The sequence below is a fragment of the Melanerpes formicivorus genome, unplaced genomic scaffold (genome assembly GCF_026170545.1).
Source record: "Melanerpes formicivorus ecotype bairdi unplaced genomic scaffold, bMelFor1.0.p_v2 SCAF_134, whole genome shotgun sequence".
Lineage (NCBI taxonomy): Eukaryota > Metazoa > Chordata > Aves > Piciformes > Picidae > Melanerpes > Melanerpes formicivorus.
This window is the reverse complement of record NW_027142486.1, coordinates 720,011-731,227: the sequence shown is the minus strand read 5'-3', so window position 1 is coordinate 731,227 and position 11,217 is coordinate 720,011. Positions and strand designations below refer to the sequence as shown.

Sequence of the window (11,217 nt, the reverse complement as noted above, 5' to 3'; positions counted from 1 at the left end):
CCAATGCCATTGGGGTGGATTGTCATGGAAGAAGTATTAACAAACCTGCTAAACCTGTCTGGCCACTGACCTTTCTCCTCCCTCCCCATTGCAGGGTCTAGGATGGAGGTCGAGGAGCCAATAGGCAGTTGCTGTTGAGGCTGCCTGAGGGGTGGAAGCTGAACTCTGTGCCTCACAGTTCAGATAGGAAACTGCACATGTCAGAGGCTATTTATGAAGGTGTCTGCACTTTGCCCACCAGACAACATTTTGAATTGATTGGCTGGATTTGAACAGGTGATCTGCCATTGGGCCGTTCAGTTTTCAAAAAGGGAATTTATAGGGGAAGATTTCAGAGCCCACACCCTGTTCGTTAATGGGATTCAAGGTGGCAACAAGCACCTACATTGCTCTCCTGTCATCAGGGTGATTGGCTTCTTTTTTTCTAGCACCCTGTGTGAGTCACAGATCTTTGCCATAGCAGCTCCTCTCTCTCTCTCTTACTTCCTCTAACTTTGGAATTTGCCTTTTGGATTACAAATTGCAACTCAGAGCATCGCTTCATCCAGCAAAGGTTTTGGTGATAACAACTCAGCGGTTCGTGAGTAACTCAGGCTAATTTACCTGGTTATCTCTAAGGTTTAAAACATGTTTACCTGCTGCTTAGCTCCCTTATAAGCTGAGGGCTCCATCTCACCACCCAAGGCGGCACTGCCCTTTGTTTTTGTGCTTGTAAGAGTTTCCAGTTTGTTTCTCTGTATTCCAAGTTTCTCATTTTCCTATGCTGTCATTCCACTGTTTATTAGCTTCCTATCTTGTGTGCTCAGCCTGCCATGGGCCAGGCAAATGAACCTGATCATAGTTTCATAGTTTCATAGTTTCATAGTTTCATTCAGGGTTGGAAGGGACCACAAGGATCAGCTAGTTCCAACCCCCCTGCCATGGGCAGGGACACCCCACACTAGATCAGGCTGGACAGAGCCTCATCCAGCCTGCTCTTAAACACCCCCAGGGACAGGGCCTCGACCACCTCCCTGGACAACCCATTCCAGGGTTTCACCACTCTCATGGTGAAGAACCTCCTCCTCACATCCAGCCTGAATCTCCCCACCTCCAGCTTCATTCCATTCCCCCTAGTCCTATCACTACCTGAGATCCTGAGCAGTCCCTCCCCAGCCTTCCTGTAGCCCCCTTCAGATACTGGAAGGCCACAATGAGGTCACCTGGGAGCCTTCTCTTCTGCAGACTGTACAGCCCCAACTCCTTCAGTCTGTCCTCATAGGAGAGGTGCTCCAGCCCTCTGATCATCCTCGTGGCCCTTCTCTGGACACGTTCCAGCACCTCCACATCCCTCTTGTAATAGGGGCTCCAGAACTGGACACAGTACTCCAGGTGGGGTCTCACCAGGGCTGAGTAGAGGGGGAGGATCACGTCCCTCAACCTGCTAGCCACACTTCTCCTGATGCAGCCCAGGATCTGATTGGCTTTGCGGGCTGCAAGTGCACACTGAGAGCTCATGTTGAGCTTTTTGTCCACCAGCACCCCCAAGTCTCTCTCCTCAGGGCTACCCTCCAGCCAGTCCCTGCCCAGCCTGGATTTGTGCCTGGGATTGCCTCGACCCAGATGCAGGACCCTGCACTTGCTCTTATTGAACTTCATGAGGTTGGCCTGTGCCCACCTCTCCAGCCTGTCAAGGTCCCTCTGGATGGCCTCCCTTCCCTCCAGCGTGTCTGCTGCACCACACAGCTTGGTGTCATCAGCAAACTTGCTGAGGGTGCACTCAATGCCACTGTCCATGTCCCCCACAAAGATGTTGAATAAGACAGGTCCCAGGACTGATCCCTGAGGGACTGCGTTTGTCACTGGCCTCCACTGGGACATGGAGCCATTGACAGCCACTCTTTGGGTGCAGCCATCAAGCCAGTTCCTTATCCATCTAGTGGTCCACCAATCAAACCCATGTGTCACCAGTTTGGAGACCAGGATGTGGTGTGGGACAGTGTCAAAGGCTTTGCTCAGGTCCAGGTAAACGACATCAGTTGCTCGCCCCCATCTATTAATTTTGTCACCTGCTCATAGAAGGCCACCAGGTTGGTCAGGCAGGATTTGCCCTTGGCAAAGCCATGCTGACTGTTCCCAATCACCTCTTCACTATTCTTTTGAGCGAGTAGTGACTCCAAACTAGCTCAGTGATCAAACTAGCTCAGAGAAATAATTTGTGATCTCTAATAAATCATATCCATATTGTGACAGCTTTAGGCTATGCCTTTAAGAAGAGACAATTACTGAAACACTCTAGCTGAATGTTTTGGTGTAAAAAGGAAAACAAAGCTAATTCTGAATGAATTTCATTATTAGATCAGTGGGAATGTAACTTTAGGATTTTTAGTTTTAGTTCTGTTTGTTTCAGTCAGTCTGTGCAGTCTGTCCATGCAGTCTGAGTCCGGACAGCTGCTGTCTCTCTTCTGGCAGTTTTTGATCTTGGACTAATGAGATAAGAGACTAACTTTTTTTTTTTTCTTCCCTTAACTGCTTTGAACTAACAAAATTTCCCTTAATATCCTTTCTCTCTCTAACCCCTTTTGGGAAAAAAAGGAGGAAGGGGAAAAAGGGGGTTTGGGAGGCACCTTCCTCCATCGAGGGGAGGGAGAGTTTTTTCTGTGTTACATTCTACCCTGTATATTTTTGTATAGACTGTAAATACTGTATATTGTGTATGTATTCACCACATTGCATCCTGCCTGTAAAATACAGCTCCTTTCCATTTTGCTTCTCCAACTGAGTTAGTTGTGGTTTTGTGTGTGGGGAGAACTGAACTTTTCTCACTACCACACATATTTTATCATATTTCCAGCTTATAAATTTGATCATAAACTATATCAACTGTTCAAAGCTGAGCCCTTCACCAGCTGAGCAAAGGTCATCTCTGATCCCTAGGCTGCAGGGGTGCACTTTGTCCTCCCTGACAGCAGGCAAGGTGCAGCTTTTCTCCTGCCATGAACTCCATTCTGGTGCTGGGCAGTGGGCATCTGGTGAGGGTCTGCTTGGCTTCAACCTCTCTGGAGCATCAAAGCTCCCTTGGCACCTGGTTGCCTCCAGTACCAACACCTTGCTCTGAAGAGGAGGCAGGGCCTGGGGGCAGAGGAGGGATCTGGAGGCAGAGGAAGGCTGAATTTCAACTCCAGTGCCTCAGTCTTCTGTGCCTTTTCCTTCCCTTCTGCAGGTGGAATTTCAGCTGTCCTGTGTCACTGTCCCCCTTGGGTGGCTCAGGCAGGTAAGTGTCTCTCCTCCTGCCCTGAAGGCTGTGCTGCTGTGGGGCTGCAAGAGCAGCACTCTCTTGCCTTCCTGCAAGCCCTGCACACAGGGGCCAGCAGGCCCTGCTCATCCCCCCAGGTCTCCTCAGGGGCAGGCAGCAAGGAACTGGAGGCACTAGCAGCAGAGCTGTTCTCTGCAGGGCCCAGGGAGGAAAAGACAAGGGCCAGGGTGTGTCAGGTCCCAGCCATCCCTGGAGCAGCTGGGAAGGATTTTGCCCCAGGTGGACAAAGAAACCTGACCCAGGTGGGCAGAGAGACTCCCAGGGGGAGGGGTCCCCGGGTCAAGGTCTCTTCCACTCCCCCTTCCTGCCCACAGCCTGTTTAAGGGGAGCCATCTGCCTGCTTCAGCCTCTTGTTCCTGCCCAAGACTCCTCTCTGCTCCTGCAGCTGCCCCATGGTGAGTGCTGCCTCCTGCTGCAGCCACTCTCCTAAGGGCTGCAGCCAGGGACAATCCACACTTACATCCAGAGACTTCTGTGCCAGCTGGGCCTGCTGTTGTGGTGGCTTTTCTCATTTACCCTTTTTGCTTAGGATGGGCATGGAGTGAGGATTCCCAGAGGGCTCCCCTGCACCTGAGACGGGGCAGGGATCTGCTGGGAGTCCATCAGAAGGTGTCACCAACTCTGCCTTCTGTTCTCTAGCCCTGAACCCACCACAGAGTTTTTGGTCACTCTTTGACCCTTGAGGAAAGGCACAGGAAGGCAGAAAGAGCAAGGAGATGTTTGGTAAGAACTAGGTTTGTTCTCTTTGGGCAGGGGTAGAAAGGCAAAGGAGTCACTGAAAGCCCTGGGTCCCTGGGAGGATGGAGTGGGACCAGGAGGGATCTGTGTGTCCCAGGAAGCTGTTCCATCCACTCTACTCCTTCTTTAGGGAAAGGTCTTTGTTCATTTCCTTTTCCATTTGTGTTTTCCTTTTTATTTTTGCTGTGATATGGATGAAACATCTCAGGGGCTCTGAACCTAAATGGCCTTTGAAACTTGAACCCTCCCAAGACCTAGATAAGTTTGTTGAGTCCCACTGGTCTTGCCTGGGGACATCCTTTGGAGCCTCTGGACTCTGGCTCTGTGCAAGGCCAGTGGAGGTCAATCCCTCTGAGCAAGTCACCTGCAAGTTCCCTTCAAGAGCACAGCTGAAGCCAAGGCCTTTGGGGTGGGAGGAATTTGGTCAGAGGGAGGGGCCTGCTGCACCTGAGGGCTGTGAGGCATTTCACAGACCTGGGCAGACTGAGAGCTGGGCAGAGAGGAACCTAATGAGGCTCAACAAGGACAGGTACAGAGTCCTGCAGCTGGGAAGGAAGAATCAACTGCAGCAGGGCAGGTTGGGAAGGGATCTGCTGGGGAGCAGCCCTGTGGAGAAGGACCTGGGAGTGCTGGTGGGCAGCAAGTTCTGCATGGGGCAACAATGTGCCCTGGTGGCCAAGAAGGCCAAGGGGGTCCTGGGGTGCATTAGGAGTGTGTCCAGCAGATCCAGGGAGGTTCTCCCTGCCCCTCTGCTCTGCCCTGGTGAGGCCTCACCTGGAGTATTGCATCCAGTTCTGGGCTCCCCAGCTCAGGAGGGACAGAGATCTGCTGGAGAGAGTCCAAGGGAGGCTACCAGGAGGGAATGGAGCACAGCCTGGTGAGGAGGGGCTGAGAGCCCTGGGGCTGTTTAGTCTGGAGAGAGCAGAAGCCTGAGAGGGATCTGATCCATGTCTCTCAATAGCTGAGGGCTGGGGGTCAGGAAGGAGGGGACAGGGACAGGCTCTGCTCAGTTGCACCCTGGGGTAGGACAGGGGGCAATGGATGTAAACTCCAGCACAGGAGGTTCCATCTCAACATGAGGAGGAACTTCTTCACTGTGAGGGTCACAGAGCCCTGGAGCAGGCTGCCCAGAGAGGTTGTGGAGTCTCCTCTGGAGACTTTCCAGCCCCATCTGGCTGTGTTCCTGTGCTGGATTCTATGGTCCTGCTCTGGCATAGGGACTGGGCTTGAAGATCTCTGGAGCCTCCTGCCCAGCTGCAAACAGCTGGACAAGGTGGGACTCTGTGAGCTCCTCTCCCATCCCATGGCAAGAGGAGGACACTAATTACTCTAAACTCTTTTGCAGGAAATCCTTCACACGGTTTCTCTTTTGGTGAGTGCCAGGAGTGACCAACAGCACCTAGGAACAAAAGCCTTCTGAGCAAGGAGGGCTGGAGGCTTCCCATGCCTGAGGGCCCACCACACTCGGATGAAGCCAACTCCCCACTCCAGGAATGGCCAATCCCAACGACTTCAAGCTATTCCTTGATCGTGTTGGCCATCCAGGTAGGTGTCTGGGACTCCAGGCTGCCAGTGTGCAGAGCTGCCTGGGCAGGGAGCTTTTCCCAGCACAGTCTGGGCTCTGCAGTCCCATCCTCCCCAGGTTCTAAGGCAAGGAGTTGCCCTGCCCCTGCTCTGGCCAGCTGGCATCTTGGCAGGGCAGTGTTCTTCCCTTGAGGAACACCTCGCAAGGAGCATGGCCTGGGCTCCTTCTCTGGCTGTGCCTTTGGGTGGTGGGGAAGCAGTGAGCTTCCTTTGGTGCTGCTGAGAAAGGAGGAGATGAAGTTCCATGGGAACAGGGCCTGGCCATGCCCCTGAGCACAGGGCTCTGCTGGGAACACTTTGAGCAGGCAGAGGGCCAAGTGAGAACCCTCCCCAGGTGGCACCTTCAAGGTGCAATTGAATCCCTGTGAGGTGAAGATTTCTAAGGGGGAATGAGGAGAGAGAAATCACCCACAGGAGAGGCCTGGGAAAGATGCTTTAGCAGGGGCCTTCAATCAGAGCTCTTGGGCATCTTCATGGCAGACAGATGATCTCCAGGTACCAGCAGTGTCCCACTGACAGAATATTTTCTTCACAGGAACTAAAGCAAGTTCAACAAGTCCCCCATCAGACTTCCAGAAGCTCTCCCAACAAATGGAAACTCTCCAGAAAGCTGTGCAGGACATGCAGGAATCCACCCAGAGAGACCTTCAGAGCCTTGAGAACAAACTAGGTGAGCAGGGCCCCTGACATCCAATCTGAATCTCCCCACTTCTACTTTTGCTCCATCCCCCCCAGTCCTATCACTCCCTGACACTCTCAAAAGTCCCTCCCCAGCTTTCTTGTAGCACCTTTCAGATCCTGGAAGGCCACATGAAGGTTTCCTGGAGCCTTCTCCTCTCCTGATTGCACAACCCCAACTCTCAGTCTTATAGCAGAGCAGCTCCATCCATATGTCCTTATAGCAGAGCAGCTCCATCCCTCTGCTCCTTCTCGTGGCCCTTCTCTGGACACCTTCCAGCACCTCCAGATTCTTCCTTCAGGAATTCTTGTGTGCCCTGTCCCAGGGCCAGCTGCATGCTTATGTGGACACTGCAGGTGCTCAAGGCCTCTCTTCTCTCCCTTGTCTTTGGAAGCAGTGTGTAGCATCTTCTGGGACTGGATCCTCCTTGGCAGAAAAAAGTTCAGCATCTTGTTGGCCCCTTCTGTGAGGAAAGGCCCTGTGCCACTGGTGGGACAAGAGTTTCCCTCAGGGGAGGCAAGGCCATTGTCCTGGTGGCACTGTTGTTTCTTCCCAGGAAAGAATGTGGAGCTGATGAAAACTCTCCTGAAGGCTGTACAGAATGTGCAGATTCTGCAGGAGGCAACTCGCCACGACTTTCAGATCCTCAGAGCAGACCTGCAGAACAATCAAGGTGAGCAGGATCAGCACAGAGAGTCAGAGAGGCAGAAAGCATGAGGCTGGAAGGCACCCTCAAAGGCTGTCTTGTCTAACCCCTCTGCAGCGAGCAGGGACACCTCCAGCTGGATCAGGCTGCCCAGGGCCTGTGGGGGATTGAAGTTTCCCCCCAGCATTAACTCTCTGCCAGACCAACTCAGTGAGAAGCAAATGAAGCTGTACTTACAAGCAAAACCTACACTCTACAGTGGAATGCAATGAATATGTACAAACCATACAGGATTTACAATATTATACAGATATTTACAAGTAGCAAACAACATGAAACCCCTCCTGGCCAAAAGACCAGGGAAGCCTATTCCACTGCTCCCTCAAGTTCCACCCTGTTCCAAGAGGGGGAGAGAGAGGGCGGAGAGCAAAAAGGCACTGGGTAAGACTTATCCCAAGGCCAGCCAGAAGCACATTATCTACTGAGCAAAGCAAAACAGCCAAGATCAGAAGGGCAGAGAAGGGAAGGGGGAATGGCTTTTATCCCAGCCATTTATCCAATGAATTTGTTCAGAATAATCTTTTGTCTTCCTTTTTACACCCAATAGTGATTTACTTATACTTTTCTACTTTTCTGCTTGAAATCTGCAGCTATATTTTAAAGGCATAGCCTAAAACCACCACAATCCACCCCTTCTAAACAATTGCATTGGCTGTTAATACTATCCCTCTAACCTAAAGCAATACCTACAACAATTAGTAAATAAAGCTCTCAGTCCATTCTGGCTGTCCTCAGATGTAGATGATTCAGAGTTCCAAAAACCAGGTATTAAGAAAACACAAAAGTTTGTCTCTCTGCTGATGAGGCAAGGAAAGGAACAGGGACTCTCAGGGTTTGTGCACCTCATGGATTCTTCCTTTGGGTGCAATGTTGTATCTGTACAACACTCTGAAATTAAACTCTTTCAGCTAAAGTTATATTTCCTTGTGGAATACACTGAATTTCACCATTCTCTTGCATTACCCAATAAGTGTGACCCGGACCTTCAGCTGAAACCACCCCTTGGATAGGTTTGGCCTCTCCTGAGGGAGAAAATACTCAAACAGTTTTGCCTAAGAGATTGTTTTCTCTAACAACAGGAACTCTATCGCCTTCTACTTTCTGTAGCAGATCTGAGTGTGCAGGTCCAGCTCGATTCACTGAACCTCTACTATTTACCAGCCAGGTTGCTTGTGCTAAATGTTTTTTCCCAGCTTTTCAAAGATCCACTCCCCCATGGCTTTAAGAGTGGTCTTTAGCAAACCATTGTAGCCTTCTATCTTCCCTGCAGCTGGTGCATAGTAGGGAATATGGAATATCCACTCAATACCGTGCTCTTTGGCCCAGTTCTTTACAAGGTTGTTCTTGAAATGAGTTCCGTTGTCTGACTCAATCCTCTCTGGAGTTCCGTGTCTCCACAGGATCTGTCTCTCCAGACCCAGAATGGTGTTGTGTGTGGTTGCATGTGGAACTGGATAAGTTTCCAACCATCCAGTGTTTGCCTCTACCATAGTAAGCATGTACTGCTTACCAGAACGAGAACGTGGTAGAGTGATGTAGCCAATCTGCCAAGCTTCACCATACTTGTACTTGGACCATCTGTCACCATACCACAAGGGCTTAATTCGTTCTGCCTGCTTAATAGCAGCACAAATGTCACAGTCATGGATGACTTGTGTGATAGCATCCATGGAAATGTCTATGGATCTGTCATGAGCCCACTGGTATATTGCATCTCTACCTTGATGTGCTGATGAATCGTGAGCCCACCAAGCTCAGAACATCTCACTTCGGTGTTTCCAGTCGAGATCAAGATTAGAGTCCATGTCTACTTGAGAAACTCTTGCAGCCAGATCTGCCTGATGGTTGTGTTGTTGTTCCTCAGTAGCTTTGCTCTTAGGAATGTGAGCATCAATGTGTCACACCTTCACTGGAATTCTCTCAATTTGATCAGCCAGCCTTGGCAAATCCACTCATGGCTGCTTTCCTCTCTTCCCACAGAGCTTTTCAGGATCCAGCGCTACCAAGGTAAGCAGCAGGGCAATGGTACAGCTGAGCACTCACTGGGAGTGCAGCTCTGGCAAGCAGCTCCCAGTGCTCAGAGAGCTCTTGGCTGAGGAACATGCTCAGGGCAGGGATTCTTTGAGAGCTTTGGACTTGATTGTGTGCTGCCACAGCCCCTGCCTGAGCTTGACAGGAGCCATCCCAGCTATGGGGAAGAAGGATGGTCAACCAGCATTGGTTGCTTCAGGCCCTGCCTCCCACTCCTGGCTTTGCCCTTTTTCAAGGCTCTGGAGAAGTGTCTGCAGCTGCTCTTGCTCCACTGAAGGCTCAGTTCCTTACTCTTTAAATCTGAGTCGAGGTGAGATTGAAAATCTCCTTCAGGCTATGCTAAGGACTTCACCATGACCCCAACCCAAATTCCAGTTTCTGGTCCTGCATTTCCATAGCCATGAGACTTGTGTCCAGCTGGCTCAAGACTTGGCTGTCCTCCACCATCATTCCCAGCAGGCTCTGCTCCCACACACCAGTTTTCAGCAGTTACTGAACATTTTGGGTCTGTATTTTAGCAGCTCTTGTTGGCCACTGAGTGTCTGCAGTGATTGCCAGGTGGGTTTCAGCTGCCTGCCAGCCTGATCCCTGATCTCTCCAGCTTCCTCCTCCTGTTCTGTGACACAGAACATCCTTTGGCCATTCAGATGGCAGCTCCTCAGGCCTGTAAAAATCTATTGTAGTTCTGGTGTTGCCAAGGAGGAGCTGCATGGCCAGCTCCTGATCCTTCTCCTCAGGCCATCCCCCCAGCAATTCCTGCTCAGCAGCCCGAGGGAGGGACATGGAAGGGACGGGAGGAGAGAAGCTGGAGGTCCCCTGAGGCAAGAGGCTGCCAGGTGCACCTAAGCATGGAGGGGGAGGAAGAGCAAGGGAGAGGTGGATGAGGACACAGAGGAGAAAGTCTCAGGAATGCAGAGTTTGTGCTGACTGTTCCTCATGGCATGACTTGGTGGTTGCAGGGGATGTCACCCTGGATGCGGACACAGCTCACCCCAGACTGGAGATCTCTGAGGCAGGCAAGAGTGTGAAAGACACTGGGGCCCTCAGGGACGTTCCCAGGAATGATCTGAGGTTTGACAGCCACCTGTTTGTGCTGGCAAAGGAAGGATACACCTCGGGCAGGCACTACTGGCAAGTGGATGTTGGCAGGAGGAAAAGCTGGACCTTGGGTGTTGCGCGGGAGTCTGTGGGTCGCAAAGGGGCATTGACTCTGTCCCCTGAGAATGGCTTCTGGGCCATAGGGCTTGTAGATGGGCGAGACTGCTGGGCCTTCGTGGAGCCATGGTCCCGTTTGAGTGTGGGTGGGAGGCCACAAAAGATTGGGCTCTTCCTGGACGTCTCAGCCAAGCAGCTGTCGGTTTACGATGTCCATAAGAAAAGAGCTCTGCACACTTTTACCATTGCTGGGGGCAGCAGCCAGGCAGAGAAGTTTTTTCCTTTCTTCTCCACAGGTCTTGCTTCTGGAACGCCTGAGGATGAGCCTCTAAGCATAGTGCAGGACACTGCTGATGATGACTAGTTCTGTGCATTGTGCTGAAGGAAGGACACTCCCTAATGGTTTTGCTTCCTCTTCTGTTTTCTTTCTGTTAGAAAAAGCTTCTCCAGTAGCATAGGAAATAGGTTTTGAGGCACAACTAGAAGTAGTTTCAGTTAATCTAGGTAATGGTAATGTCTTGGGCTTAGATAGCATTGCAGCTGCAGAGAGACACAGGGAAGCAGTCTCTGGCTTGGAACCTGTGAAACTGGCCCCAGACCAATGAGAAGAAACAACTGGAAAGAGAGGATCAGGACTGCATGGTGTTTGGAAAGCATCCAAGACCAGGCAGTGAAAGGACTTTCTCTCTTTCAAGAAGTTGGTAGCCTTGTAATGCATCTGTCTTGTTCAGCCTTCCATGAGCAGTGTGGTTGCCTTGCTCAGGGCTCCCAGCCTTTTGCAGAGCTCCAGTGCAGGCTGTGTGTGATGCAATAAAGGATACTGCTTAGTGGTCATGTTGGTGTGGGGTCATTAAGTTAATGCACTGTGTCAGCTTGGTGAGCCAGCCAGGACACCGCTCTTGAGCCTGTGAGGAGCAGAGCATCAGTTGGCACCCAGCACCCAGTCACAAAGGTCATTGGTAATCAGCTAAATACTTTTTGCTCTCTACACCGCTGCAGTTTGTTCCCAGGGTATATGGCCCACAAGAG

The 11,217-nt window shown here is 51.3% G+C and overlaps 1 protein-coding gene across 8 annotated transcripts; it reads left to right on the top strand.

Annotated features, from left to right (window-relative positions):
- The first annotated feature begins 401 nt into the window (after positions 1-401).
- LOC137456648 (E3 ubiquitin-protein ligase TRIM39-like) lies at positions 402-11,022 on the top strand. 8 transcript variants are annotated; one of them, XM_068168213.1, is made up of 8 exons: positions 409-436; positions 3,203-3,253; positions 3,935-4,018; positions 5,379-5,578; positions 6,153-6,287; positions 6,853-6,969; positions 8,983-9,009; positions 9,993-11,022. In XM_068168213.1, the coding sequence occupies exons 4-8, from the start codon at positions 5,527-5,529 to the stop codon at positions 10,550-10,552; spliced, it is 891 nt and encodes a 296-aa protein (XP_068024314.1). In that variant the 5' UTR covers positions 409-436; positions 3,203-3,253; positions 3,935-4,018; positions 5,379-5,526; the 3' UTR covers positions 10,553-11,022. The 8 variants fall into 8 exon arrangements, with proteins under 8 accessions (XP_068024318.1, XP_068024314.1, XP_068024315.1 ...); XM_068168214.1 differs by lacking the exon at positions 409-436 and adding an exon at positions 2,994-3,011; XM_068168217.1 differs by lacking the exon at positions 3,935-4,018 and having other exon boundaries at positions 402-436.
- The last annotated feature ends 195 nt before the right edge of the window (positions 11,023-11,217 follow it).

Excerpts from the sequence above, each read along its gene's own strand:
- LOC137456648 (XM_068168217.1), top strand. The coding sequence starts at position 5,527 with ATGGCCAATCCCAACGACTTCAAGCTATTCCTTGATCGTGTTGGCCAT. Across the intron at positions 5,579-6,152 it reads TGATCGTGTTGGCCATCCAG|GAACTAAAGCAAGTTCAACA; the intron begins GTAGGTGTCTGG and ends TTTTCTTCACAG. Across the intron at positions 9,010-9,992 it reads CAGGATCCAGCGCTACCAAG|GGGATGTCACCCTGGATGCG; the intron begins GTAAGCAGCAGG and ends TGGTGGTTGCAG.